At 38.2% G+C, this 26761-nt stretch overlaps 1 protein-coding gene across 1 annotated transcript in view; it reads left to right on the forward strand.

The window, feature by feature from the left end:
* eepd1 (endonuclease/exonuclease/phosphatase family domain containing 1) overlaps positions 1 to 26761 on the forward strand; it is a 51523-nt gene extending 24762 nt beyond the window's left edge. Inside the window, exons 2-7 of the mRNA XM_055021856.1 lie at positions 12063 to 12114; positions 23255 to 23365; positions 25088 to 25222; positions 25620 to 25758; positions 25851 to 26045; positions 26332 to 26761. Of these exons, the coding sequence (XP_054877831.1) occupies positions 12063 to 12114; positions 23255 to 23365; positions 25088 to 25222; positions 25620 to 25758; positions 25851 to 26045; positions 26332 to 26519 (820 nt within the window). The 3' untranslated portion in view covers positions 26520 to 26761. The remainder of the gene's footprint in view (positions 1 to 12062; positions 12115 to 23254; positions 23366 to 25087; positions 25223 to 25619; positions 25759 to 25850; positions 26046 to 26331) is intronic.

Below are 26761 nucleotides of genomic sequence, written 5' to 3' on the forward strand. Positions count from 1 at the left end.
AAATAAAAATAAAGTTTAAAAAAAAAAATGGCGAAACGTTTAGTGGACGCTGAGAACAGAGGGTTTCAGGCCGGGTGGGAGGCAGACAGTGATGTCCACTTTTTTCAGTTACGAGTAACTGAAATGCGTTTCTATTTCAAATCAAGTAGTCAGATAGACTACAGTTACTTATCGAAACTACTTTGAGTGACTATTTTCTTTTGTAATTTTATTTCCTCTACGCCTCCTGGGGAGTAACCACAGTTTCTATGCAACACTGTCAGTAGCGACAGAAACAATGGACGGAGATGTGCATTTTGTTGCTGCAAAGGAACTATTTTGAGTTTCGGTTGCCAATTCCGTTTATTGCAGCTTTGGGCTTGTTTTTTCTTAAGTCGCTTGTAGATTTAATGAGTCACGGGTTGTGGTTTTTGGACTTAATAAGCAGACATAAACCCAGAATTTGTCTGACATCCAGTTAGTTTTAGTCCATCATTTCCTGAATGATCCGTCCCGCTGTGTCTTTGTTCATGTCAAGTTAATATATTTGCTGTGAATGATATCAAGCTTCACGTTGCGCTCCAGAAAACCGTAAAAGTCTAGACTAATCAATCAATCAAATTTTATTTGTATAGCACATTTCAGCAGCAAGGCATTTCAAAGTGCTTTACATCATAAACACAAGAACACAGTCATGCATCATATAATAGACAATACATTGTTACATATTACATTTCAAATACAATTCTAAACCGGTGTGTTTTTAATTGCGATTTTAAAGAAGTCAGGGTTTCTGCTGTTTTACAGTTTTCTGGAAGTTTGTTCCAAATTTTTGGTGCATAGATGCTGAAAGCTGCTTCTCCTCTCTTGGTTCTGGTTCTGGGGATGCAGAGCAGACCAGAACCAGAAGACCTGAGAAGTCTGGAAGGTTGATACAACAACAGCAGATCTTTGATGTATTGTGGTGCTAAACCGTTCAGTGATTTATAAACTAACAACAATATTTTAAAATCTATTCTTTGAGCTACAGGGAGCCAGTGGAGGGACTTTAAAACTGCTGTTATGTCTCTATCTTCCTGGTTTTAGTGAGAACAGGAGCAGCAGCTTCTGGATCAACTGCAGCTGTTTGATTGATTTGTTGGACAGGCCTGTGAAGACGCTGTTGCAATAATCAATGCGACTAAAGATAAACGCATGGATGAGTTTCTCTAGATCTGGCTGAGACATTAGTCCTCTAATCCTGGAGATGTTCTTCAGGTGATAGAAGGCCGACTTTGTAATTGTCTTAATGTGGCTCGCAAGGTTCAAGTCCGAGTCCATCACGACTCCCAGGTTTCGGGCTGATCGCTAGTTTTTAGTTGTAATAACTGAAGCTCTGCATTGACTCTAGATCTATAGCTCTAGATCGTTCCTCTTTAGGTCCAAAAATATTGACTTCAGTTTTGTTTTTGTTCAGCTGGAGAAAGTTTTGGCACATCCACACATTTATCTGTTCTAAACATTTATTCAGTGATTGGATGGGTTCAGAGTCACCTGGTGACATCATAATGTAGAGCTGAGTATCATCTGCATAGTTATGGTAGCTAATATTATGTCCTGTTATAACCTGAGCTAGTGGGAGAATATAAATATTAAATAAGAGGGGTCCTAAGATTGAACCTTGGGGTACCCCACATGTGACCTTTGACCTCTTTGATGAGAAGTTTTCAATTGAAACAAAGAAATCCCTGTTCTTTACGTAAGATTCAAACCAGTCGAGCACCGAACCGGAGAGTCCGACCCAACTCTCCAGTCGATTCAGTAATATGTCATGGTCAACAGTGTCAAAAGCTGCACCGAGGTCCAACAGAACCAGCACTGTGGTTCTCCCACAGTCTGTATTTATATGGATATCATTGAATACTTTTACGAGGGCAGTCTCCGTGCTGTGGTGAGCACAAAAACCAGACTGGAAAGTGTCAAAGCAGTTGGTCATCATGAGGAAACTATTTAATTGTTTACACACAGTTTTTTCAATAACTTTGCTGATGAATGGGAGGTTTGAGATCGGCCTGTAATTCTGCAATAGTGATTTGTCCAGGTTGTTCTTTTTTAACAGTGGTTTAATGACTGCTGTTTTCAAGGCCTGGGGAAAAACACCTGATGTGAGTGAAGAGTTTACTATTTGGATGAGATCAGTAAGAATAACAGGCAGGACTTTCTTAAAGAAATGTGTGGGTAGGACATCCAGACAGCAGGAGCTTGAACTTAATTGACTTATAATTTCTTCTAGGGTTTTATAATTAAGTAGTTGAAAATGGGTCATTTTTTCTGTATTTGTTTTGTTTAGGTACTGCAATGGTTCTGGCTTTGAAGAGTAATTATGAACAGCACAATAAACATGAAAACAGCTATGAATGAACAAGTCTGTAAAGTTGTGCAACTAAACATCATTATAATTATTAATATTAAAATAGGTGTCACTAATCTGTGCATCGGGACATCTGAGTTGTAGGGCCTTAACGCACAACCTGAAGGCTGGGAGTATGGGGGGAACTTTAAAATCCTTCTTAGAGTTTTCCATACAAGAGTGGACCACATAAAAACATGTACAAATTACTAAAGTTTTTTTGTACCATTGTAACCATTAAACAATCTCTCCTCCAGTTCAACCTTATAACTGGAGACACATTGTTGATGTTACTTACAATTGAGTATTGGCAAAGATCAATGTGATTTTCACAGGTGGCACTGCTGACACAGTGTCGTTGTCAGCAATTGCTCAAAGTAACTAAAAGAGTTACTTTTAATGTAACTTAGTTTCTTTCCAAATCAAGTAACTAGTAACAAGTTACTAAGTCTAGAAGGCATTATCAAACTTCTCAGAAACACAAAGACAAGAATATGCACATCATAGAGCAGCACAATAATATATTTTCAGATTATACTGCATGTATTTTAATTTATGTATTTATCTTGATATTAAGAAACATATTTTGTTTTTTAAAACATTTAATTTTTCTGTTGTTTGCCTGTTGAACATGTTTTCTGTTTAAATTACTGACAGAGCCATAAGAAAATATTGCTTTATTCATTTAATTATTAAATAAGATACACTATGTTAAGTTTTGTTTCAATAGGCTTTGTGCAATCATTTCAATATATTTTAATAAATGTAGACCCAAGCTGCCCCTCGGCTTGTAGCAAATTTGTTTTTTTGGCCCTCGGTGTATTTGACTTTGATATCCCTAACTACCAGGATATATTCGCAATACATATATAAATCTAAATAATAGCGTAAGATTTTATCATTTTACATTCTAAATCTCTTTTAAAATTCACCAAGAAAGGCCATAACTTAAATTCATCATTCAGTTCATTCCACAGTTTCACACCAATAACTGAAACACATCTAGACTTTATCTGGCTCTTCTCTTTTGCACATTCAAATATAAACAAACCTCGCAAATTATATTTATTATCTCTTAATTTAAATAATTTCTGAATACCTGAAGGACGACTTTTGTTCAATGCTTTAAACATTACTTTCAGTATTTTTATAAAAACAATATCTTAAAATTTGAAAATATTACTTTGACTAAAGAGTTTATCAGTTGGTTCCGGGTATCCCATCTTATTAACGAGCCTTATAGCTTTTTTTTTGCAGCTTAACTAATATATCAATAGTTGTTTCACTTGCATTTCCCAGACTTCTGAACAATAACACAAATAAGGCATAACCAAAGAGGAATAAATAATATGCAAGCCTTTAACATTTATTAAATATTTCATTTTAAACAGTATTCCAATAGTTTTTGCAACTTTGTTTCTAATATATTGCATATGAGGCTTCCAACTAAGTGTATTGTCTATAATGATCCCTAAAAATTTTGTCTCATAGACTCTTTCAATTTCAACTCCATTTATGCATAACTGTACATTATTATAAGTCCGATTACCAGAGAATACCATAAATTTAGTTTTTCCTTCATTTAACGACGACTTATTGTAGTCAAACCATATTTTTAACTCTACTAGCTCTTTTTCTACTATTTTAATTATTTCATCCATATTTTTTCCAGAAAAAATTTATTTGCATCATCTGCAAACATTGTAAACTTTTAAATACTAGATACTGCAAAAATATAATTTAAATAAAGTATAAATAATTTAGGTCCTAGAACTGAGCGTTGTGGAAAACCACATGTTACTTTGTCTGTTTGTGACTTTATGTTGTTAATTCGTACATATTGTAGTCTATTACTCAAATAGCTTTTTAACCCCTAATATGTAACCCCTCCTAGGTCATACAATTCACATTTCCCTAATAATCGTGCATGGTCAAGAGTATCAAATGCTTTGCAGAGGTCAATAAAGACACCTACAGTATTAAGCTTCTGGTTAATTGCTGCAGCAATGTGCTCCACAAACTCCATCACAGCTAAAGTTGTGGAGCAGTTGTTCCTGAAGCCATACTGGTGCTCGCTCATTATATTATTTTTATTAAGAAAGGAGTCCCAGCCTTTTTGTGAATATTTTTTCAAAATTTTTTGAAAATTGTGGTAGCAGTGATATCGGCCTGTAATTTGTTCATCTTTGCTTTTATGGACTGGAAACACCTTTGCAATCTCAATTTTGTCCATTGTTCAACAACCACAACTACTGTATTTATGACTTTAACGTACATGTTGATGCAGCCAAATCTGCTTTTAATTTCTGTATTAAAACTTGTCTAAATACAGATAGGGTTTTCAAATGTAGACAGACTTAGATCTTGCTTTATTGTTTTCTTCAGTCAAGCTCAGAATAATAAGCAAACTGAAAGCTTTTCAATTAACAAGGAATCATGCAGAAATCATTTGAAGATTTACAACTATGACCTCCAAAAAAAAAAAACCGAGTTACCCTCTAATTGTCTGATTGTTTACTTAGGGTAAGCACAACAATGCTTAGCTTATTGTTGAGCAGGTAAAAATATGACAACCTTTTGGTGATTTTAGTTTTTAAAAACATTTTCTTGGCCCCACAGTACTTTTGGCTCATGTGCCAAACATTTTGGACACCTCCTTGCTGAGGGGTCAGTGTGAGTCACTGTCAGAAACACCTCAGGAACTTTCTGACAGAAACCAAGGAATGCGAAGACTTGAGCTTGGATCATGGAGCAAAGACGTCACTGTCGTCTCATCAAAGCCGCCTGCTGCTGCAGAGAAAACCAACATACAATTATCACTTTTACTTTTGGAATGGGTGATTTAAGAGTCCTAGTTTTATACCTGTTTCTGCTTTTGTTGAAATTTTATTGTTTGTAGGTAACAGATAAAATAAAAAAATTTGACTTTATTTTATTTGTGAATGGTTTGGATTTCTCCTCTCAGAGGAGTCTGACGGACTTCTAGCGGATCAAGCAGTCTGCTCCATTTCTACCACAGCCTGTAGAATCATTGGAAGTCGCTCCAATATTAACACCTTCAAACACGTCTCATCTCGTCATGTCACATTAAGGAGAACCGACTCTTTGGCCGTCGCACACAGTTCTGGTTTCTGGAATTATTAGTTCTGTTTTTATTTGAATCTCCTCCTCAGGTTCAGATCCAGTTGAACAAATGGTTTCTCTGAGTGGACTCATGCTGTGTACATAACACCGGTTGTTATCCAGTTGGAATGAAACTGGCCTGACTGGCTAAACATGCTGCTGCTCTGCTCACTCCCAGTCTACCTGTGTGAATACACACAGCAGAAGGAAGTGCTTGGTTATTTGAAGGACACACACACACACACATGCAGACAGACATGTTTATTATAAACTTGACTTTTCCTTTAATTCCTTTGTGTTTGGGATTAGGGCGTTAATTTTTTTACCAATCAGATTATGTTGGATTCATCATCTTTAAAATGACTCGTGTTGAATAAATGATGAAGGTGGATATTATGATGAGCATCACTGCTCATCTGCTGGCTTCACATTCATGATGTTCTGCATTAAGAAAATTTAGAGCTTCTCTGTTGGACTGGGATCTGACTGTAGAGATCATCAAAGGTCACTGAAGGTCACTGTACTTTTCAAGAAAGCAGCATAACCCAGCTGGATGGTACTACTGGGGTCATATTGTCAGTAACTCAGGTTGCTTGTTGGGGTGAAAATATGCTGAGTCGGGACCAACGGGCCCAAAGTGTTGCAATATCCTCTAAACCATGACAGCAGCTTCTGAATCATTGATAAATGCTTTCATGTTGTTCACTCCAAATTTGAACTTTCTCTAATTTTGATGTGCAGAGATTATGTTCTGCATACCTTAGCAGTTAGCAGCATTTACTGGTGTAAATTTCACATTTCTGTCATTGTAAACATGCTTTCTGACCACAGAAATCCACCACACATTTTTGACCATGCGGTGTTCTGCTCTATGTTTAATTTTTTCTAAAAGCAGATTTCTCTGTGAACCTGAAAGATGTTTGTGTGTGAATTCCCAAGAGATCTGCAGGTTGTGAAATACTCACATTGTCTCTTCCCCATTCTGATGTTCAGCTTAACCTTCAGCAGGATGTTGTTCTTTAATCATGTCTGGACGCTGAAGACATGATTAAAGACGTGTATCTAATGAATTGCCCAATGAAGTTATGATTAGCTTTCTTATTTCATAACTCATTTCCTACATGGGATCAAAACTTTTGACCTACCAAATAGTCCTGTGTTTGTTTGCTGTCTGTTTTTCCAAATATGACGTAAGACCTTGTGAGCTTGTCTGAAGTGATAATCCCAGTTTGTCCGTTCCAGATTGAGTCAGCCAGTTGGGAGTGTTTAAAGAAGTGTCCGACTTGAGGTTCTATTTTCAGTCTGCAGTTCTGGCCTGACCCATCTATAATTGCTGTAGAGCTGCTGTAAAGCTCTTTCATGTGTCCCTGAATACAGAGGCAGTGAAGTGTCTGTCCGGGTTCAGCCTGCAGTGTGTTTCTGAAGTCCCACTGTTTGGTGGCAAATACAGCATTATATGCGAATTAATTTAATCTGATAGGGACATAAAGGTTCCTGTCAGAGCTTTACAATGGCACAATGGGCCTGAATTTCCAATAATTAATGAGCTAAAACTTTCTCCTGGTATCTGTGTAAGATTGCTGTTTCTGTCAGAATTCACTGATTGCAGTTTTCTGGCCAATCTCAATCTTTAAAAAGCCTGAAATGCTGATTCTGATTTTGGCCCACATTCGGGTAAAAATGGTGCAGACATCACCTGGTGTCAGTCCTCACTCACAGCAGAGTAAAAGAGAGCAGTAACTGATTTTCAGACCTTTGTGGAGATAGAGAAGATTGGCTGATTACAGATTGCCAAAATGTATGCTATTCTGAAGATAAACTATGTCAGAAAGGCTTTTTACTCTGTGAGGAAAACAGTTTCTTACATAGCAGTTATTTGTATATGTTGAACAATCAATATAATAATTAACCAGTCACAATCCTAAGAGGAGTTGAGCTTTCACCCAGTATGCAGTGCCGGCGGGGTCATGCTGAGGGGTCACATTGAGATGGGTGTGTGTTACAGGACACACTCATCTCTTCTCTGCTGTCTGACCATGACATCTGTTTTGCTCTTCCTGAACGCTGAGCTACAGATTTGTGGGAGAGTTGAAAAATAAAATGTACACCCAGGATGGGCCACCTGGGTCATCTGTCTCAGTTCTTTCTTTGAGATTTTATTCACAACCAGATTTGGCTTCTGTGTGCTTGAGCCAGGAGATGTGCAGACCTGAACACTGAAGCAGCTACTTTTCAAATGAACCTTGATTCAATGTTGAACAATCAAAACTGAACGTGTTGACCCTTTGGACTGTAGATACCAGGGAAGCATTGATTATTCCATCTGCAGGTCACTTTACAGTTTAACTGTAAATTCATCAAACCAGTGGTGCCCAAAGTGGGTCCTGGAGGGCCGGCATCCTGCTTGTCTCCCTGGTTCAATGATGGCTCATTAGGAGAACAAGAAGGTTGTTACTACCATCAGTGAGAGAAAGAAAACATGCAGGATGACAACCCTCCAGGACCCACTTTGGGTACCATTCCCTTCTCACTCATCGTGGGTGGTTCTTGTCCTCTGAGCTCGGGTCCTCTACCAGAGGCCTGGGAGCTTGAGAGTTCTGCGCAGTATCTTGGCTGTGCCTAGGACTTCACATTTCTGGACTGAGATGTCGATGTTGTTCCTGGGATCTGTTGTAGCCACTGCTCCAGTTTGGGGTGACTGTCCCGAGGGCCCCGATGACCACAGGCACCACTGAGGTCTTCACCTTCCAGGTCTTTTCCAGTTCCTCCCTGAGGCCCTGGTATTTCTCCAGTTTCTCATGGTAATTTTTCCTGATGTTGCAGGTACTTGGTTTTGTTACATCCACCACAACGGTTTTCCTCGGTTGTTTATCCACTACGACAATGGCCAGTTGGTTCGCTCTTACCATTGTCATTGTCTGTCTGGATCTGGAAGTCCCACAGGATCTTAGCTCAGACATTCTCCACCACCTTTGGGGGTGTTCCCGACTTTGATCTGTATATGATCTTAAATATATATATATATTGAGCCTTTATATCCTCAGAAAAGCAGTGAAGCAGGATATTAAACTTTCTTAGGATGGATCCTAATGGCATCATGTGCATAGAAGGCATTCATTGTTTATCCCGCTTCAGGTTTTAACTTTGACTAATGCTTGTGGTTATAATATGTATTGATTTCACATAATAAAATGTGTTGCAATTAATGGAAGGAAACTCTTCGTGAGGACGGAGCAACTCTTCAAACATGAAGAGTGTTCATGTTTGAGCATGAACACTCTTCATGTTCAAACTGGACATCTCTGAAAAATTTGAAAAGAGTTTGTTAACCCAAAGCAGAACTGCTTCTTATAGGTCCTGAACTTTGGGCCCCACAACACAAATTGTCCTTAAAATTTGTCAAATACAAGGACAATCACACACAGATACACATAGAATTTTATTACATCTAACTGTCATGCTATTATTTCCTGAAATTGAGAGTTTTTGTCAGGACTTTAAGTGATTCTGATACAGAAGAGGATCTAGGAAAGAGGAACAACTCCATGTGAGTCTGAAGCTGAAACGTGTGAACTTCTCATCACAGGCCAGCACAGCCCAGCAGAGAACCCAGCAGCTCATCTTGTTGATTATACAACCTTGTGTTTGTCCTCAGGCTTGCTGTAATCTGACATGTACCGAAGACATTTGATTTGACTTTATAACTGTGTTTATATCTCTGCAGCACCAACAGATATTATAACTAATCTGTGTTGTCAGAGCAACACTCAAGATAAATCTACTTCCTGTTGGTATTTTATGTAATCATAAGATTTGTGTGTGTGTGTGTGTGTGTGTGAATGTGTGGGCATGCACATGTGAGTGTGTTGCTTGCCCTTGACTATATTTATGTTCATTTTGAGTTATTTATTTTGAGTATACTCTGAGTCAGAGTATGATTTGGGTCAGATCTTTTCCCTTCAGACAGAGCTCATTCTGTTGACCTCTGGATAAAGGTGGAAGTGTGTTGATGCACGGCGATGTCAGGTCAGTTCCAGCTGCGCTGCCTTTGACCCTCAGCCAACAGTAATGCTTCTTTATAGGAGTGTTTGAAGTTGCTGACTACAGTGGGAGTGGTAAAGTGTCCTTGTGATCTCACTAACCTCATATTTCATACACAGAGGTTGCTCAGCAGTCTGAATGCAGGTCTGTTGCTCCGTCTTGTACATGTTTAGTTGTACTGAGATGTATATGTGAGGCATTAATGTTGATATTAGTCAGCTTTTAGATGTGGAGCAGCAGAGAGGTTAGATTAGCTGCAATAAGCGTCAACTGTCTCCATGCCTTTTCACTGGCTTCTGAGTTGCTGTTTTTATTGGCTGCTTGTTTGGTTACAATCTGTTGTCTAACATGACAATTTGAAAAGTAGGACCGGAAATTTTCCAATATGTTGTTTGAAAAATAATGATAAATAATGGTAAGTATCAATTTTAATTGTTGCATATAAGATATTAAAGCAAATTAGACATACTCTGATACATATTGATATCTGTATCGGTCACAATGCATAAAAAAACACCCAAGATTGGGTATAAGTGACAATGTGCCTGATCCAAGACGGCAGATTTATTTAGTCTAACTCTATGCTTTGAGGAACATCATGCTTTACTATTTATATTTCACTATATTTAGAATTTCTAATTGCACTTTCTGAACCATTTGAAAGAAGGTTTGTTACAGTTGATTTAGTCAGTTTCTGTTTTTTTATTTATTTTATATTGCCTGCTATAGTTACTGACTGAACAAATTAAAGATGTTGCTTTTACATGTTTGACTAAGCTTGTGAAGCTATTAAGTGTTCTGTACTGGTGTAGAGTTATCAAATACATTTGTAATTTAGTACATTTTTGTCTGTTTAGACAACTAAATGGTTAAAGTCAATTCAGCTGTTTTTCTGTATGGTTATCGGATTGATAATAGACTTAAGATATCAATATTAGTATCGGAAGGGCAAAAAGCAGATCAGTCCATCCCAAAAGAAAATCAGATTATCAATTGGATTTATGTCTGTACTTTGACTAGGCCATTCTAACACCTAAAGATGCTTTCCATTGCAGCTCTGGCTGGATGAAGGTGAAACTCCATCTCAGACTCAGGTCTGCTTGAGCCTCTAGCAAGTTTCCCTCCAGCCGTGTCCTGGATTCAGCTCCATCAACTTACCATCATCTCTGTCCATTCTCCCTGCCTCTGCTAAAGAAAATAATTTTTCACATTTTCTCCTCATTTTCTCATTTTGTGAGAGCATTCAGGATGCCAGCATGTCTGTTCATCACACTTGTGCCTTGAGCACAGAAGGAGAGAAATTATGTGTGTGTGTTACAGTGTTTATGCCAGCACCTGATTACAGCTGACTCATTCACATCAGTGTGTTCCTAGAATACAGCAGGTCAGCTGACTGAAGCTGTGAGTCTGACAGATAAATTGATCAGTGCGCTGTTTAGTTGTGTGTGTGTTTTATGGTTTGGAACTGACCTAGCCTCAGTCAAACTGAAGCAGGAAGCAGTCTGTAGGGACTTCTGTCTGCTGCAACAGGAGAAACATAATGACATTCTGATTCATTCTTCCAGGTTTGGTCTCTGAGCCTGAGTGAACCCACTGGGCCCCATTACATGTGTGTGTTTGCATGGGTGTACAGTTGAGACAGAAGCTAAGCTATGCTAGTTATTAGGGGCTGCATTTCATCAAGAGAACAGACCCTTATGTAACCTAATTTTCTGATTTCAGATTAGACGCTGAGAGGTAAACGCAGTTCAGTCATCATCTCCTTGTGCAACCAACTCAGTGTTGCAACGCTGTAGATTCGCCAGACATTTACTGCTGCTGCAGGAGAAGTGTATGCTGGGTTGTGTAAACTGCTTCCAGAACTGTAGAAGAACAAATATGTTAGATTCCCAATTTATCTTATTTTTCTCTTCATCTTTAAATGCAGTTTGTTGAGAAAGTCAGAGCAAACAACTCACAGAGGAATGCTTCTCCCTTCATGGCAAATTGCTTCACAAAGCACTTTCTCTCTTCACGGCTGAATGGAAAACATCCAGGGCCACTCAGAAATTGACTGCTTTTTATTGTGCTGACTGTTGGTTTGGAAAATGAGTTGGAATGAAAACAGATAAAGGTTTATCGGGCTGTAAAGTTCCTTCTCCTGCAGTCCAATGACATGTCTGCACCTTTAATTTAGAACTCTCCCCTGTTGTGCAACAACAGGCCTGATTTGGCTCTGAATATTTAATAATAAATGTCAGACATGGTTAATAAATTGAGTAATTTAGATCAAAATAATCAAGTAGGGATGCCAGCAGATTATCAGAAAGAAGAGACAAATACGTTCAATCTCAGTTTATTTGTTATGAAAGCTTCATGAGGTTTAGGTAGGGATCCGAAATACTGATATCCGATATTAATATATGCGTGTGTGTGTGTGAGTGAAATCAGTGACTGCTGGACAAAATATTATGTCTTTGAAAAAAAGGTTTGATTTATGTTGAACGATTACACTATATGAATGTAAAAGTTGCTCCTTCTCTCATTGCAGGATCAAGATGGTGGCAGTGCAGGACCTAGTGGAGCGGGAGGCCCTGGATAAGGTATGGTCAGCCCAGGCCCAAACGGTTTAACTGGAGATGACTGGTGTGAATGGGATGAACTGCTTTACTTCTTTTACTGCTATTTAGCTGTTTATCACCAGTGAAGCACAGACTAACATATTTAGTTCAGTTCAATTCAGAAATACTTTATTTTCATCCCAAATAATTGAAAATAGTAGAAATGATATTCTTTGCTGTAGCTGCTATCAACCAAGTGTCTTCAAAGAGTGGATGGGGATGCTGAGAACTGGAAACTGATTAGCAGTCAGTTTTGCAGCTAATCTAAAGAACTGTCTGACTCAAGACTGTTGCTCTATGAAGACATGTTAACAGTGCAGTATCCACGGTAATATGTCCTAGATGACTCTATCAGTTAGCAGCTCTGCTGATCCACCTCACACATCAAACTTCAGGTTGTGCAGCTTCCAATGACAGCTCCCCAGTAATGCCTACATTACCCAGCCACCCAGTATAGAATCTTCTGTGGCAGCCTTGCCATTACACCATTCCAGAGGATTGTGACCCCCCACCCCCACCCCCACCCCCACCCTCCCACCCCGATTCCCTGGTAGAGGCCTGCAACGCCAGAGCAGCATGTCCAGCTCTCCCACAGTTGATTCCAGAGCCAAGCTGTGTTTAGAGGTGAGTACCAGCCTCACATATCAGCTCTGGCAGGTTGTGCTGCTTTGTGTTGCCACACCAACACTCCCAGCCTCACTGGCAGCTGATGGACCCTCATGGAGGGGCTTTCCTGTGGGAGCCAGAGCACCCCCATCAAGCCTGACTTTCCTCTGGTTCAGGTTTTCTTTCTATTAGAATCATCTTTCTCCAAAACCCTTTCCGGGCTTCATCAGATCACTTGAGTCTTCAAGACTGAAGACTTGACATTTTCTGTCTGCTCAGACAGATATACAAAGACAAACACAATCACTAATATTTGGAGAATCTTCTCTAGTCACATCATTCTCTCCAATTATGGAATAAATATGTAGGTCATCTGCATTAATGAACAAATGTTGATACCTCCATAAAATGTTGAGAGCTTAAAAGGCCAGTTTTAGCAGCATCACATGCCCGTTCTAAGCCTCCACATGCACACACACATCGCACTCTGGTAATGTCACTCTGCCTAGACACTCTGTCTAACCTTGGTTGAGAAATGAGAGCTGTGTGTGGGGAAGTAGGTCAGAATCGGTGTGGCATGAGAACGAGGCAGTAAAGGGATGGACAAGCTTCAGCCCACACTCACATCGTTTTACCTCCACTAACCTCCACCGCTGTTGTTTTTAATACCTGGCTTAAAAACAACAGCGGTTGTTTTTAACCGCGGTTGTTGTCAGTGCAGTATCCACGGTAATGTGTCCTAGATGAATAAGGACACAGTAACAGAGTTTATTCTACAACATAAACTCTGTTACATTCCCCCCTGCTGAATTCCACTTGCAGCCCGAAATAAACAAATAACACAAATAACTTCCCACAAGCATGAGAAGTGCAGATTATATTCAGAAGAAAATGTTGCTTCTTTCTGCTCTATTATTATATCAGTTAGTTTTATGGAAAGTCTTTGAAAGAAAACTACTGTATTTTCCATTTTGTCTATTGACTCATTAGAATGGACAAACTGTAGCAGTAAAACACTGCACACTGTTATTAAATGAGCCTTCAATAACAGTAGAAAAAGTGCCTTCCAAAAACATATACAAAACAAAAAAAAGAGCAATGAAGAAAATATAGGTACATTTGTTTTTTGTCACTTATTTCAGAAAGTGAAACTCATGTATTATATGTTATGTTATATGTTATATGTTACCCAGAGTTAAATATTTCAAATATTTAATATATTTGATATTTAAATATAAATATTTCAAGCCTTTATTTTGTGTAATTTTGATGATTATTAGATAGTGAAAACCCAAAGTTCAGAGTCTCAGAAAGTTAGAACATTGTGAAAAATTCAAGCCTTGTAGAGAATCAATGGCGTTCAGATGAAGAGGAAGATTAGAGACACCAGAAACAATAATTCAATAATAATAATTTTTGTGGACACAACTGAAGAATAACTCTAAGGAATACATCTTTGAATACATCTTTGAATCTTATAATAATGTGAGAGATTAGATGAAATTATAATTTATAGCATCTCCTGATGCTCATTAGGAATATAATTGTGCATATTTTTGCTGGCTGTTTGTTGAGATCAGTCACACACACAGATTGTGTGTCTGTTTTGGACTGTCGTCGTCTCTCTGCTTGGTTGCTCAGGAAGCTTCTGTCTGTGGGTGGGTGTCTTCCTCATTATTACTCATACTGAAAAATAGTATGAGAGTATAACATTATTTATGCTGATACAGCAGTGGAACTTAGATAAACAAACAAACACACACACACACGCACACACACACGCAGACATAATAGGGTTTGTATTGCATACAAACTCCCTACTCCAGAGTCCGAACCAAGGCAACACGGAACAATTCATCTGGGTCAATGACTGCACTGTCGTTTTCTTGTGAGTTTCCACAAGCTAATGCTTTGTTCTCACAGGAAAACAAGAACAGTGACCTGATGGAATATTTTTCAGCATTCATCAAGATTGCTGGTTCTTTTGTTTATCAGAGGGGATCCAACCAAGTCCTGTTACCTAAATCTAACCCAATCGTTTCCTCCATCAATACAAACGCTTAAAGATCCAGATGTTGCTACTGTAACCGGGTTCTGCTTCACTCCACTGTACCAGGCCGACCCAAGTAACTCCTCGACTCTGCGTTGTGTAGATGTTTTTAATGAAGACAAGGAGTTTCTGGGTGAATAGGCAATTTATTTCCTGAATGAGAACAAATCGGCTTGGAATCAATGCAATGGCTCAGCTTCCCTCAGCACACTACAAGAGAGCGTCATGTTAGCTTTAACTTAGCACGGAAAGTGTTTTACAATATTAACAAAACTAAAAGTACAAAATTGGTGCCAGGCACACAAATCGTAAATAGTAGTCGCACACTATTGGTGTAAGTTATTAAAAATTATATTTTATGTGTTTCTAACACTTTTCCGTGCTGTGTGCTGAGGAATGAATATGGAAGTAAATATGTGCCATCAGGATTTGAATAAAAAATGCCTCTGAATTTTCAACGTAAAAAGATTCAACGTCTAAAAATTCGCTGTAAAAAATTCAACGTCTAAAAATTCGCTGTAAAAAATCAACGTCTAAAAATTCGCTGTAAAAAATTCAACGTCTAAAAATTCGCTGTAAAAAATTCAGCGTCTAAAAATTCGCTGTAAAAAATTCAGCTTCTAAAAATTCGCTGTAAAAAATTCAGCGTCTAAAAATTCGCTGTCTCAAATTCAACGTCTAAAAATTCGCTGTTAAAAATGGCAAGGTTACTTCAGGTCACAGACATGCGCAATGGACGTCAGATTCCAACACCCAGCCAATCACAAGACGCCACGTCATGGAGAAGAAATACCAGCATTAGGGAGGCTGGCGACTATGGAGGCGAACGCTAACCCAAAGGTGAGTTTAATGCTTTCATATTTCTGTAGTACATTTCATTTTGCGCCTGAGGTTTGATACATTATCTTAAAGCTCGATTTAAAGCACGGGTTTGGTTTGGTCCGTTGTTAATCTTACAGCATGTAGCGCAGGCATATAACGTCTCGCTACCTCCTAACATCCAGCCCCTCCCAGCCTTCTAGCCTCCAGCCCCTCCCCGCTGTCCCTCACCCAACTTCCCCCGTTTTATTTAAAAAAGAAAGAAACTTGGATCTTTAAAGAGAACTGATGGGTGGCGACTTTCTGGGTTGTTTGTATCTTGTCTTGGGTGAAAACTAAGAAGTGACTGAAACAGTGCTTGGGCCATTTACATTATATTCTTCAGGCAGTGATGGTGAGTGGTTGATAGCTGGTGCTTATGTCACATGTGTCAAACTCCAGACCTCCAGGGCCGCTGTCTTGCAGTTTTTAGATGTGGCACACTACAAAACGCTGGAATGAAATGGTTTAATTACCTCCTCCTTGTGTAGATCAGGTCTCCAGAGCCTTGCTAATGATCTAATTATTATATCCAGGTGTGGTGCAGCAGAGGCTCATCTAAAAGTTGCAGGGCAGCGGCCCTCCAGGACTGGACTTTGACACACCAGGCCTATGTATGTCTATTTAGGACACAAATAGGGATAGTCATAAGCATTGACTTCAGCTACACAGAAATTGTCTTCCAAAGGAATTTGGCATGTTTTAATGCTTACTTTGTATTAAACACGTTTTTTAAAAAATATTTTTTTACCCTGATCTTACTTTGGTATTTGTTTTTGATGCACTAGCTCTTCAATTACCATATGGAATTTAAACTTTTTCCTGTAACTACATTAACTTATGTTTTTTTCTCTTAGACTGGTATAACATATGCAATGCTTCAAAGGCCATTTCTCGCTGTCCAGACCATCTCCTCCAAAAACCTGCAACGGAGAACCCCTGGCTGTTGAAGATGGACTTAAGAGATAGAAAAAGACATGACTCTGCATACTCATATAATCATGTATATTATTTGTACTCTCAATTCCTCTAGTTTTGTCAAAATCATATATCTGATTTTGACAAAACTAGAGGAATTAGAATAACAATGTTCAGAGTAGATACTTCATTTGCCCGAGTCCGTACTGTTTGTACAGGCAGTTTTAAATATGAAACTGAAATTGTTTTTATGCAAAATTTTATTGAATGTACTTGCATGAGTTCATCTATGCTTGAAGTATTACAAAATAAATTACCTAAGACAAACTAACTTTCTGATTCTTATGATGCCAGAAATTTAAAGTACTACAATGGACAAATGTACCTATTAGCTTCCTTTTGAGTTAAGAAAAAACAATCAAATTATAAATTTTAAACACTGTAACAACTTCCATAAAATCACTAAAATTTACATTTATGGTAACATAATCAGCATTTTCCTTTACATTTTATAAATGTGAAGATTTCCGCTCTTCAAAATAAGTCATGCTTTGAATTTAATCAGACAAAATCCTGATTATGATTAGTTACCTATATACAGTCAGATGTTAAGCACAATTTATACAATTATTATACACAGAATTTAACTTGATTGAACATAATTACAAAAAGGTAACGTGAAAAATAATTAAATTCAAAGCATGATTCATTTTGAAGAGCGGAAGTCTTATTTTGAAGACAACTTTCACATGGTAAAAAACTGCTCACAAAACTGAACTGCAGCAATATAAATGTCACATTCAGAAGACGGTGATGTGGCTTTTGGGTTTACTGCATTTCTTTAGGCTGCCATTTGTTCATCAGTCAGTTGCAAATTAGAGTTTGGTACTGTGACGTTTGACTCGTGAAGAGGAAACCGCTGTCCTTCCATACAATTTCTGGAATTTGTACACCCTGGAAAACACAAAGATTTGCCAATTAATACAACAAAAATGACAAATTTTAGCATAGCTCAAACATTCTTTGTCACCAAAAATATATTGTGGAGATACAAAATAGTGGGAATTTTAATTACACCCGAGTCTTCTATAGACTAATATTGACGACTCAGGTACAATTAATAAAATTCTGTCGAAATTGTATGTAAATACAATATTGCAATAATAAAACAAAAACTTTTATCACCTCTGTAAATTTCAAAAATATTTCTCCTTAGACAGGGACATTTTTTGTGGTTAGCATATTTAATATACAAAACATTTTAAAGTGCTTTACATGACAAAACAGACACAATTATTAAATTATGATATTTAATCTAAAATTAGTTAGCTGACATACTTAGAAGCATGTTTTCTTCAAAATGAGTTAAAATGAACTGAGAAAACAAAGGGGATTGTTTATAGTGTTACTAGGTAACAGGACAACGTTTTGTAGCAATTAATATTCTATATCAATACTCATCAGATAAGAAAAGCAGTATTTTGGATGATGTTATAATGACAATAAATTTATTGCTTCATTCATAAGTGAATTCTTCCGTACTTTACGAAAACGATGACAATCTTACTGTGCTCTTCTCCCGTTAAAATTGTAGAAACTATATCAAACACAAGTAAATCTACAGTTTGGTAGGTAACTAGTATTTTTTATAATGTCGTAATGACAATAAATTCATTAATTCATTCATAAATTAAGTCACATTAACTGTACAGTAGCTGAACAGAATGGGGTTGTGGGTATAGTTAATGTAAGTGTTCACAGCCCCTCCTTGAAGCACACAAGGCAGCCATATTAACTTATTACATTAGTTAATATGTAATAACTCATGTTGCTTTCATTCATCCTCATTGACACTGTTCAGCCTGGGATGCGCGTCTTCTATCTGAAGCCTGTATCTTTGCTAGGCCATGGTGGAGAGCGGTAGCATCTCCCGAAAAATTTGGACTTTACTAAGACCGCCTGTCTCAGTCTCACCCAAGACAAGATACAAACAACCACCCATCAGTTCTCTTTAAAGATCCAAGTTTCTTTCTTTTTAAATAAAACGGGGGAAGTTGGGTGAGGGACAGCGGGGAGGGGCTGGAGGCTAGAAGGCTGGGAGGGGCTGGATGCTAGGAGGTAGCGAGAAGTTATATGCCTGCGCTACATGCTGTAAGATTAACAACGGACCAAACCAAACCCGTGTTTTAAATCGAGCTTTAAGATAATGTATCAAACCTCAGGCGCAAAATGAAATGTACTACAGAAATATGAAAGCATTAAACTCACCTTTGGGTTAGCGTTCGCCTCCATAGTCGCCAGCCTCCCTAATGCTGGTATTTCTTCTCCATGACGTGGCGTCTTGTGATTGGCTGGGTGTTGGAATCTGACGTCCATTGCGCATGTCTGTGACCTGAAGTAACCTTGCCATTTTTAACAGCGAATTTTTAGACGTTGAATTTGAGACAGCGAATTTTTAGACGCTGAATTTTTTACAGCAAATTTTTAGACGTTGAATTTTTTACAGCGAATTTTTAGACGTTGAATTTTTTACAGCGAATTTTTAGACGTTGAATTTTTTACAGCAAATTTTTAGACGTTGAATTTTTTACAGCGAATTTTTAGACGTTGAATTTTTAACAGCGAATTTTTAGACGTTGAATTTTTTACAGCGAATTTTTAGACAATTTTTTTTACAGCGAATTTTTAGACAATTTTTTTTACAGCGAATTTTTAGACGTTGAATTTTTAACAGCGAATTTTTAGACGTTGAATTTTTTTACAGCGAATTTTTAGACGTTGAATTTTTTTTACAGCAAATTTTTAGACATTGAATTTTTTTACAGCGAATTTTTAGACGTTGAATTTTTTTACAGCGAATTTTTAGACGTTGAATTTTTTTACAGCGAATTTTTAGACGTTCAATTTTTAACAGCAAATTTTTTATCACTGAATTTTTAAGAGCAAATTTTTTTATCACTGAATTTTTTTACGTTGAAAATTCAGAGGCATTTTTTATTCAAATCCTGATGGCACATATTTACTTCCATACATGAAACTCACCTGCAGCTTTCATAGACTGGCACTCATTACAGGGGCCAGCAACATATAACCAGCCACACAGAGAGGAGGGCGCTATTTCCCATTACACTGATAATATAAAGCAAGTGGGATTCTACAACATAAACTCTGTTACACTACCAAGACAGAGAGCAGTGATATTGCTTAGCTCACTGACTGGCTGGAACATTTGTGTTTGGTTCACATTCAGTTCTGTTAAATTAGAGGATTAAAAACAAACAATGATATCAAAAGATTAATTCTCAGGAAGCATTTTAAATCTTTTCAACAAAATTTGAGACATTTAAAAAGATAAGGTTTTTGTGATTACCTTCTCTGGTTTGGAGTTAGCTCTTGTTGACTCGTGGAGAAATTATACAGTATTAACATATTTGCTTTACCACAGCCTGTGGAAGTTAGAAATTCTATCGGTAGGTCAGAAAAATACTCAGGTATGCCCCTTTAATTGAAATTCATCTTGACATCTCCAAGGCTTCACTCCAAAATCCAACATGGCTTCCTTCTTTCATAGAAGGTGTTGCTAGCTTCAGTATTACATGTATCACATGGGATCTGAGAAGGAGTTCCATCCGCATAACAGCCAGTTAAAAGCACAGAATTCAGATAAAGGAGGTCACTGTTGTGATGCTAACAGTTGTTAGCTTTATTAGCAGCCTGAGGAATTGGCAAATCCTGCTGATTTTCTGCTGTCTACTGTTGGAATAATAATTTTAAAGTAGCACAATAGTACATAAGTTAACTTTTAGGTTAAGATAAACTTAGATACAGATCCACCTGGGACAGCTGGTGACTCTCAGAACTTACAGAAATTCCTAATCAGAAAACAGTCTTAGACTCCTTGGATCTCTTTAGATGGGGAGCCTGTCTGCCAGGCAATTAACAAATTCCTGAGCATGGTTCAAAAGTTCACTAGAATCTTAAAACTTTTTATAAATAATTTTATCTATATTAGAATTAACTATATTTCTTTAAGCATGTTTTTAATTAGTTACTTATTAGATCCAAACTTATAGTCATTATTTAGCATTACATTGTGTGCAAGCTTGGTTAAAAATACAAACTACTTTCTCGTGGAAACATTTTGAGGCACAGATAGCGCTGCAGCTGCAATCATATATCAAACTGGACAGCGGCTGGTACGAGAAGGGTTTGCCATATATCTGCTTTTGGGCTCTTTAGCAGGAGGTAATAAAATTAACATTAAGACAGCCCACACAAAGGAAAAGAACACACCTCCTAATGCATATATTTAAATGAGGAGAATACGCAGTCTATAAAAAATGGTTTGTTTCACAGCAGAAGTTGGAATCTCTTTGTGCTGAGTGAGAGTTTCCCGGAGGATGCATCTTCTGTTATTCTTTTGTCTTTTTTTACTCAGTTCTTTGTCTCTGTTTTGTAATGTCTTGGACTTTTGATGATCTAGGTGAGATGATTATTGTAACATTCTTCTTGCATTGATTTTCTCTGGATAAAACTCTGAATATCTGAAGTCTGACGTCGTATGATTGCTCTTTTCTCTCTGCACACTTACACAGACACAGGAATTCGGGACAAAGAATTAATTAACGAGCTAAATCAAGTTATTCCTCTTTTTAATTCTTAACACTACCTGAAATTCTGTTAAAGTAGATTCTATTAGACCCCCAACTTCAAAGTTAAACAGCACCAGTCACTGGTTCAATGCTTTTAATATCTCTTGTCTTTTCAGCAGTCATTAAAATCAACCATAAAAAGCTGGGCTCCAGAGTAATACATGAACCTGCCCCAGTCCAGTCCAGTCCAGTCTAGTCCAGGACGCTGGCTCCATGCTGTGTGTGCACTTTACAACACTCAGAGTGAATTATGAGACATTTTTGTGTTTTGGCAAAATAATACTTGTAAGAAGTTCACCTTTTTGTACCCAACAGGCTCAGTGGCCCCTGGAGACGATGCCTGAGGGAAAATTCTGTTTCAGGTTTCCACCTCCTGGGAACCAAAAACTGCTTTATCATCGGTTTTATTACTTCTGCTGTGACAGCTGAGTGAACACTGTTCTACTCATCTAGCCAAAGTTCTCTGCTGCTGGACAGAACTGTCTTTTGGATAAAATAATTTCAACCTAAAATGATCCTCTGTTTTCTATCTAGAAAGTGAATAAAGCTAATTTTAACTGATTCCTGTTACCTTTAGCCTGGTCAAGATTAAATGTCAAACATTTAAAGAGACATTCATGCAAAGGTTACGTGAAGCCAGGATTGTGTTGTGGTAAATGAGACGGTGACATAGAAACTTAACTGTGATTACAAACCATTTGTAATTAGATTTAAGCAATTTAAATTCATAATGAGCATTAAATATAAATTTTGAAGTCACAAAAATAAAATAGCACAAAGCTGACTGCTGCTAAAGTCAGTTTGGTTCCTCATCAACCTAATGATGTCGTCAACATTGACAGCTGCAACAGTAATAGTAATATCTGCTTTACTGCACAGAAACGGTAGGATTAATAGTCAAACTGACATAGCTGTTAGCTTTAGAATCCTGAAAGTTGAAAAAGCTTCTCTGTTCGTTCTGTCCGCTTGAGTCTTTGTGCTTAGTTTAACTTAGAGTGTCTGTTTCTGGTCTCTCAATCCAGGATCCCATATCAAGACAAAGTATGTTGTTGTTGTTTATTTTTGGGTGCAATGAAACAATAGATCAGTTCCTCACATGGTAGACTCATGCTGTAGCAGTAGATAGGATACATAAGCCTTCAAATAGCCTCATATTAGCCTGGGCCTTCTCAGTAAGGACCCTGATTTGTGTTTGTGTGTGGGTTGGCTCCGTCTGAACTTCCTGGTGTTTCACATGAAACTCCTGTTCTGCTTGACCTGTAAGCCTTTCTGAACATGTTTGTTTCAGCGTGTTGTGATGGAGGAACTGCTACCTGTTCTCTGGAACATAACTGCTGATCAGCTCAGTTTTCGCTCATGTCAATAGCAGGAGCTTCCTCTCCTGTGTTTGCCCTGAGGTTGCCTGGATAAACTTCACTAACCTCACACCAGGCAACTGGAGTTCACTGAACTCCATATTGTCTCAGGAGCACATAGCTGACAAGCAGTTAATCTGCCCCCTAGTGTTAGGCTGGAGCCAAGCTGTAAAATACTGCACTTCATCATGTGGTTTTGAGTTGAGTTAATTTGTTGATAACTGTATTTCCTATGATTTGTACTCTATGAAACAACTCATAACACAAGACCAATTCTTTACATTAATACATGATACAATGTTACCATACATGGCTTATCATCTCATTATACTGCCTGTGCTTCTTGGGTCTTGAATTATGCCAGGGTATAAGGTCGAGTTAAAATACAGCAGCTTTCAGCTTCCACAGCATATTAACACAAAAATATGAAGCAAAGCAAAAATATGCAACTGCCAAAATCCTGGTAAAAAAAAAAAGTTAAGTTGTAAAGTCTTGGTATGCCATGTTTTGGAAAGCTGCAGTTGTTCTACATGCAGTGAAATATCTGAGTGTGTCATTAAGACTAAGGTAGCTTTGCTTTTTAAAATTTTAAGTTAAAAATGAAATTTTGCTGATTTGTCTCCAAATAGCATGCTGATAGGAGCTGTTATATCTGACTCAGCTTTCTGAGTGTTTTGTTCCAGTTCTGTGTGGAGTTGAACCAAGGAACCCTGGCCAGCGTACGGACGTGGAAATGGCCCCGAGGCTTGTGGAAAAGCATTGTTTCTGAGAAGCCCACTGGACGCTCCAACAAGGTATGTAAGTCTCCATATGACAAACCCTGATGCTCCGAGACATGAACACCTTACAGAAAGCAGAATATCTGATCCAATTTATCATCACAGAAAACTGTGTGGGAGCAATTTAGCCGTGTTGATAGTGGAAACCTCCATATGAAGTTGTGACATAAACAAGAACTGGGTTCAACCTTGTGGTCATGAGCTCTATCATGAGAGATGGGTGGTTGATATGAGCTGGGCATGATGGGAATGATGGACTTTTGATTGTTTACTGATCAGGGTTTACTGATCAAGGTTTATTGATTAGCGTTTACTGATCAACATTTACATTAGCATTAAGTATCTCATTCAGTTGCTGATCAAGGCCTTCTGCTAATTAATACTAATTTGTTTTACTCTACCACTGTCACTATGACCTGGTAGAGTTTGTGGATGGTGTGTTCACTGATCAGAAAAAGATGGGATTTTTTTACATTTCTAACCACCTGGTCACCAGTCAGTGCTGATCAAGCTGAAAACACAGAGCAGCAGTTTTTGTTTCATTATCAGTGGATCTTCAGATGAAACTGAGCATGTGATGGCTGGAAATCACATGCTAAAGAGACATGGTTTACCTCTGAAACCCCAATCGATCTTTCTATGTTCTTCTGGGATCATTTTTGGTGGGATTTTTCGGGGGATTTAAAAAAAATCATTTTGCTTTTGTTATTTTATTAATTTATGACAAATATTTTATATTTTGGTAATGTAAATATAGTAATACATCATTAGAAGACATCTGCTGTACTGCAGAGACATGAAAGAGAGCAGACTAATAGCAGTTAACTGAAGTAAGAAAACTATTTATGGACCTGACTTTTATTGTTTATTAATCATATCTATATTTTCATATTCCTGACATAATTAGCTATCAAAACAATCAGCTGTTTTAGTTGCAACAAAAATCATTTTCAATTTTCATTTAAAGTTCTAGGTGAGCTGCTGATCTGTTTTTTTCTTCACACAAAGCATTATTATCTACTTTGCTTTTTTATTATTCGCATTTCTCTTCTGTTCATTTTCAGCAGAAGAAGAGCCAGTCTTTTATTGGCCGGTGTTTTTAGTTTAAACCAGCAGAAACTGGTTCAGTGAGAGAACTGCGTGACAGTAGGCCCAGTGTGACAGTATGCCTCTGTTAGCAGCAACTGACTCCTCCTGTGTTTGGAAAGAACAATAAGAACTACAATTCATGTTCCCATGAATTTCAGGAAAATTAACTGGAAATGTTCTCCTTTGTATTAATGTCACTTTGTTTAGTTTTGGTCAGAAGTTAGTGTGAATATCATTGCTTTAGGCTTTCAATCATTTGTCTTAAACGCTTCTTGAAATGTTTCTATAATGATCAACTGATAATAATTAGGTGTTTTATTTACTGCTCCTGGCCTAACACCTTAACTAGGAATGCACCGATTACAGTTTTCTGGCCGATCTCTGATCTTTAAAAAGCCTGACCTGCTCATTCCGATTTTGGCTGACAGCCTTTTGCCTTTTGTCTGAAAAGTTGCTCAATCATTTGGCAGCAGTGAGATGACTGTGACCTAGTGGGCTAGTCTGTCGGTCATCTCTCTCTGACAGCAAAGCAAAAGGAGACAGTAAGGGGTTTTGATACCATTGCAGAGGAAGATAGTAATAGAAAGGTGTAAATAGGTCACCATGGATTCTAATTAAAGACTGTTTCTCCTCATTCTCTATTTGCAGGGATTGAGTTACTCTGGCTTTCTGTGGGACAGCTCATCTGGAATCGATCTGAAGGATGCTGTGGTCCTTGACCATCCTGTTGTCAATGGCAACGGAAATCATGTACACCCTCAGCTGTATCTGGCACACTTTTTAGTAAGTTGCATTTAGCTAAAAAAAAAAAAACACGTTTTTGAATATGAACTGGAGCTGTTTGTTTGTGAAGCACCATAAGATGAAGTTGTGAGTCTAACGGAGAACCTCCAACACTCACACTGCTGTGAGTGTTGGAGCCATTTGGAGCTGGTTCACAGAGGCAGCTGAGTTCCAGCATGTACACGACTTAATCTACATAGGGGGAATCCAGTGATTGATTTAAAAAAAAAAAGGTCAGGAAAAAAGCATACAAAAATTAAGGAGTAATTATCTTTAATGTTCCAAATGGGAATCTAAAAGAAGAAAATGGAGCTCTGCTGGTAAAGAAATAGCCTGCAAAAAAGAAATGATTGAGCGAGTGTGTGTTTTGTGTTTGCTGACTGATCATGCTGTTCAGGTTGGTACTGTGGAGCTGACGGTGGTGAGCGTTCACATGCAGAGAATTACCTCAGCAGGAGAGTCTAGCAGTAAAACCCACCAATCAGGCGAAGACAAAGAGCAACACTTCTCTCCCAGCATCCAGGAAACACTCAGAGGTCAGTCTGAACTCCCAGGACCAGATCCAAACAGTAGCCTCCTTCCTGTAGAGTGCTGGAACCTGATCCTGCTGCTATGGCTTTGTCTACAGGTGAAAAGAAGCTAGTCATACTGGGACACTTTGGCTCGTCGCCACAGAGCTCTGAGTTCGACATCCTGAGGAAGGAGAAGCTGTGTCCTCTGGTACCGTCCAGCCAATTCACTAACATCAGCACCCGCTGCCCTCAGGGCACACTGTGCCTGGATAACATCTGGATCAGCCGCTCCCTCAAGAAGATCTACTCAGGTCAGTTCCTCTTCCTTGCGATTTTCATGGCGACACAGTGTGAAGGGGAAGTTATTATATATTGAAATGATTAAATATGATTTTTCTGGGTTGAAATAATAAAATACGACCACTGTCCAATTTTCACAAACTTTGAAACACCTTCAGAAAATCTGCAGAATGCTACAATTTAAACCCATTACTAGAAAATGTGGCTCCTTGGAACAAAATTATAAAGAAATAATTTGTTCATGTCTTCAGCTTCTTAGTTTTGGGGATTTTGATCTTAAATTTGCTCTTCTGGCAGGTCATTGCAGGGTGGTGCGGGAGGGCCTGACTAATCCCTGGATCCCAGATAACTGGTCGTGGGGAGGCGTGGCATCAGATCACTGCCCAGTGATGGCTGAGTTCTACATTGACCTGTCTTCTAAAGAGATGAGCAGGCCTGCCATGGTGGCAGTGGACAGAGACATGATACCCAAACACGAGCGATGACAGTGGTCACGGTTAAGATGGCGAGTGGACGGGCCAACTGGGTGGATGGGACCCTGCTGGAGCACACCTTCCCCATGAATGTGAAGAAGTGCAGAGATGCCTTCTGAGTTTCAATATATATCCTAGTAACTGCTAAGTCAGTAAGCCATAAAACTGTTCAAGTATATGTGGACAATGTACTTTAAGATGAAGTGTGCCAAGCATTTTCTATGTGTAAATAAAGAGAAATGATTAGATCTTTA

Source organism: Poeciliopsis prolifica, unplaced genomic scaffold, assembly GCF_027474105.1.
Source record: "Poeciliopsis prolifica strain line A6 unplaced genomic scaffold, Auburn_PproV2 SCAFFOLD080, whole genome shotgun sequence".
In the NCBI taxonomy this organism is placed as follows: Eukaryota; Metazoa; Chordata; class Actinopteri; order Cyprinodontiformes; family Poeciliidae; genus Poeciliopsis; species Poeciliopsis prolifica.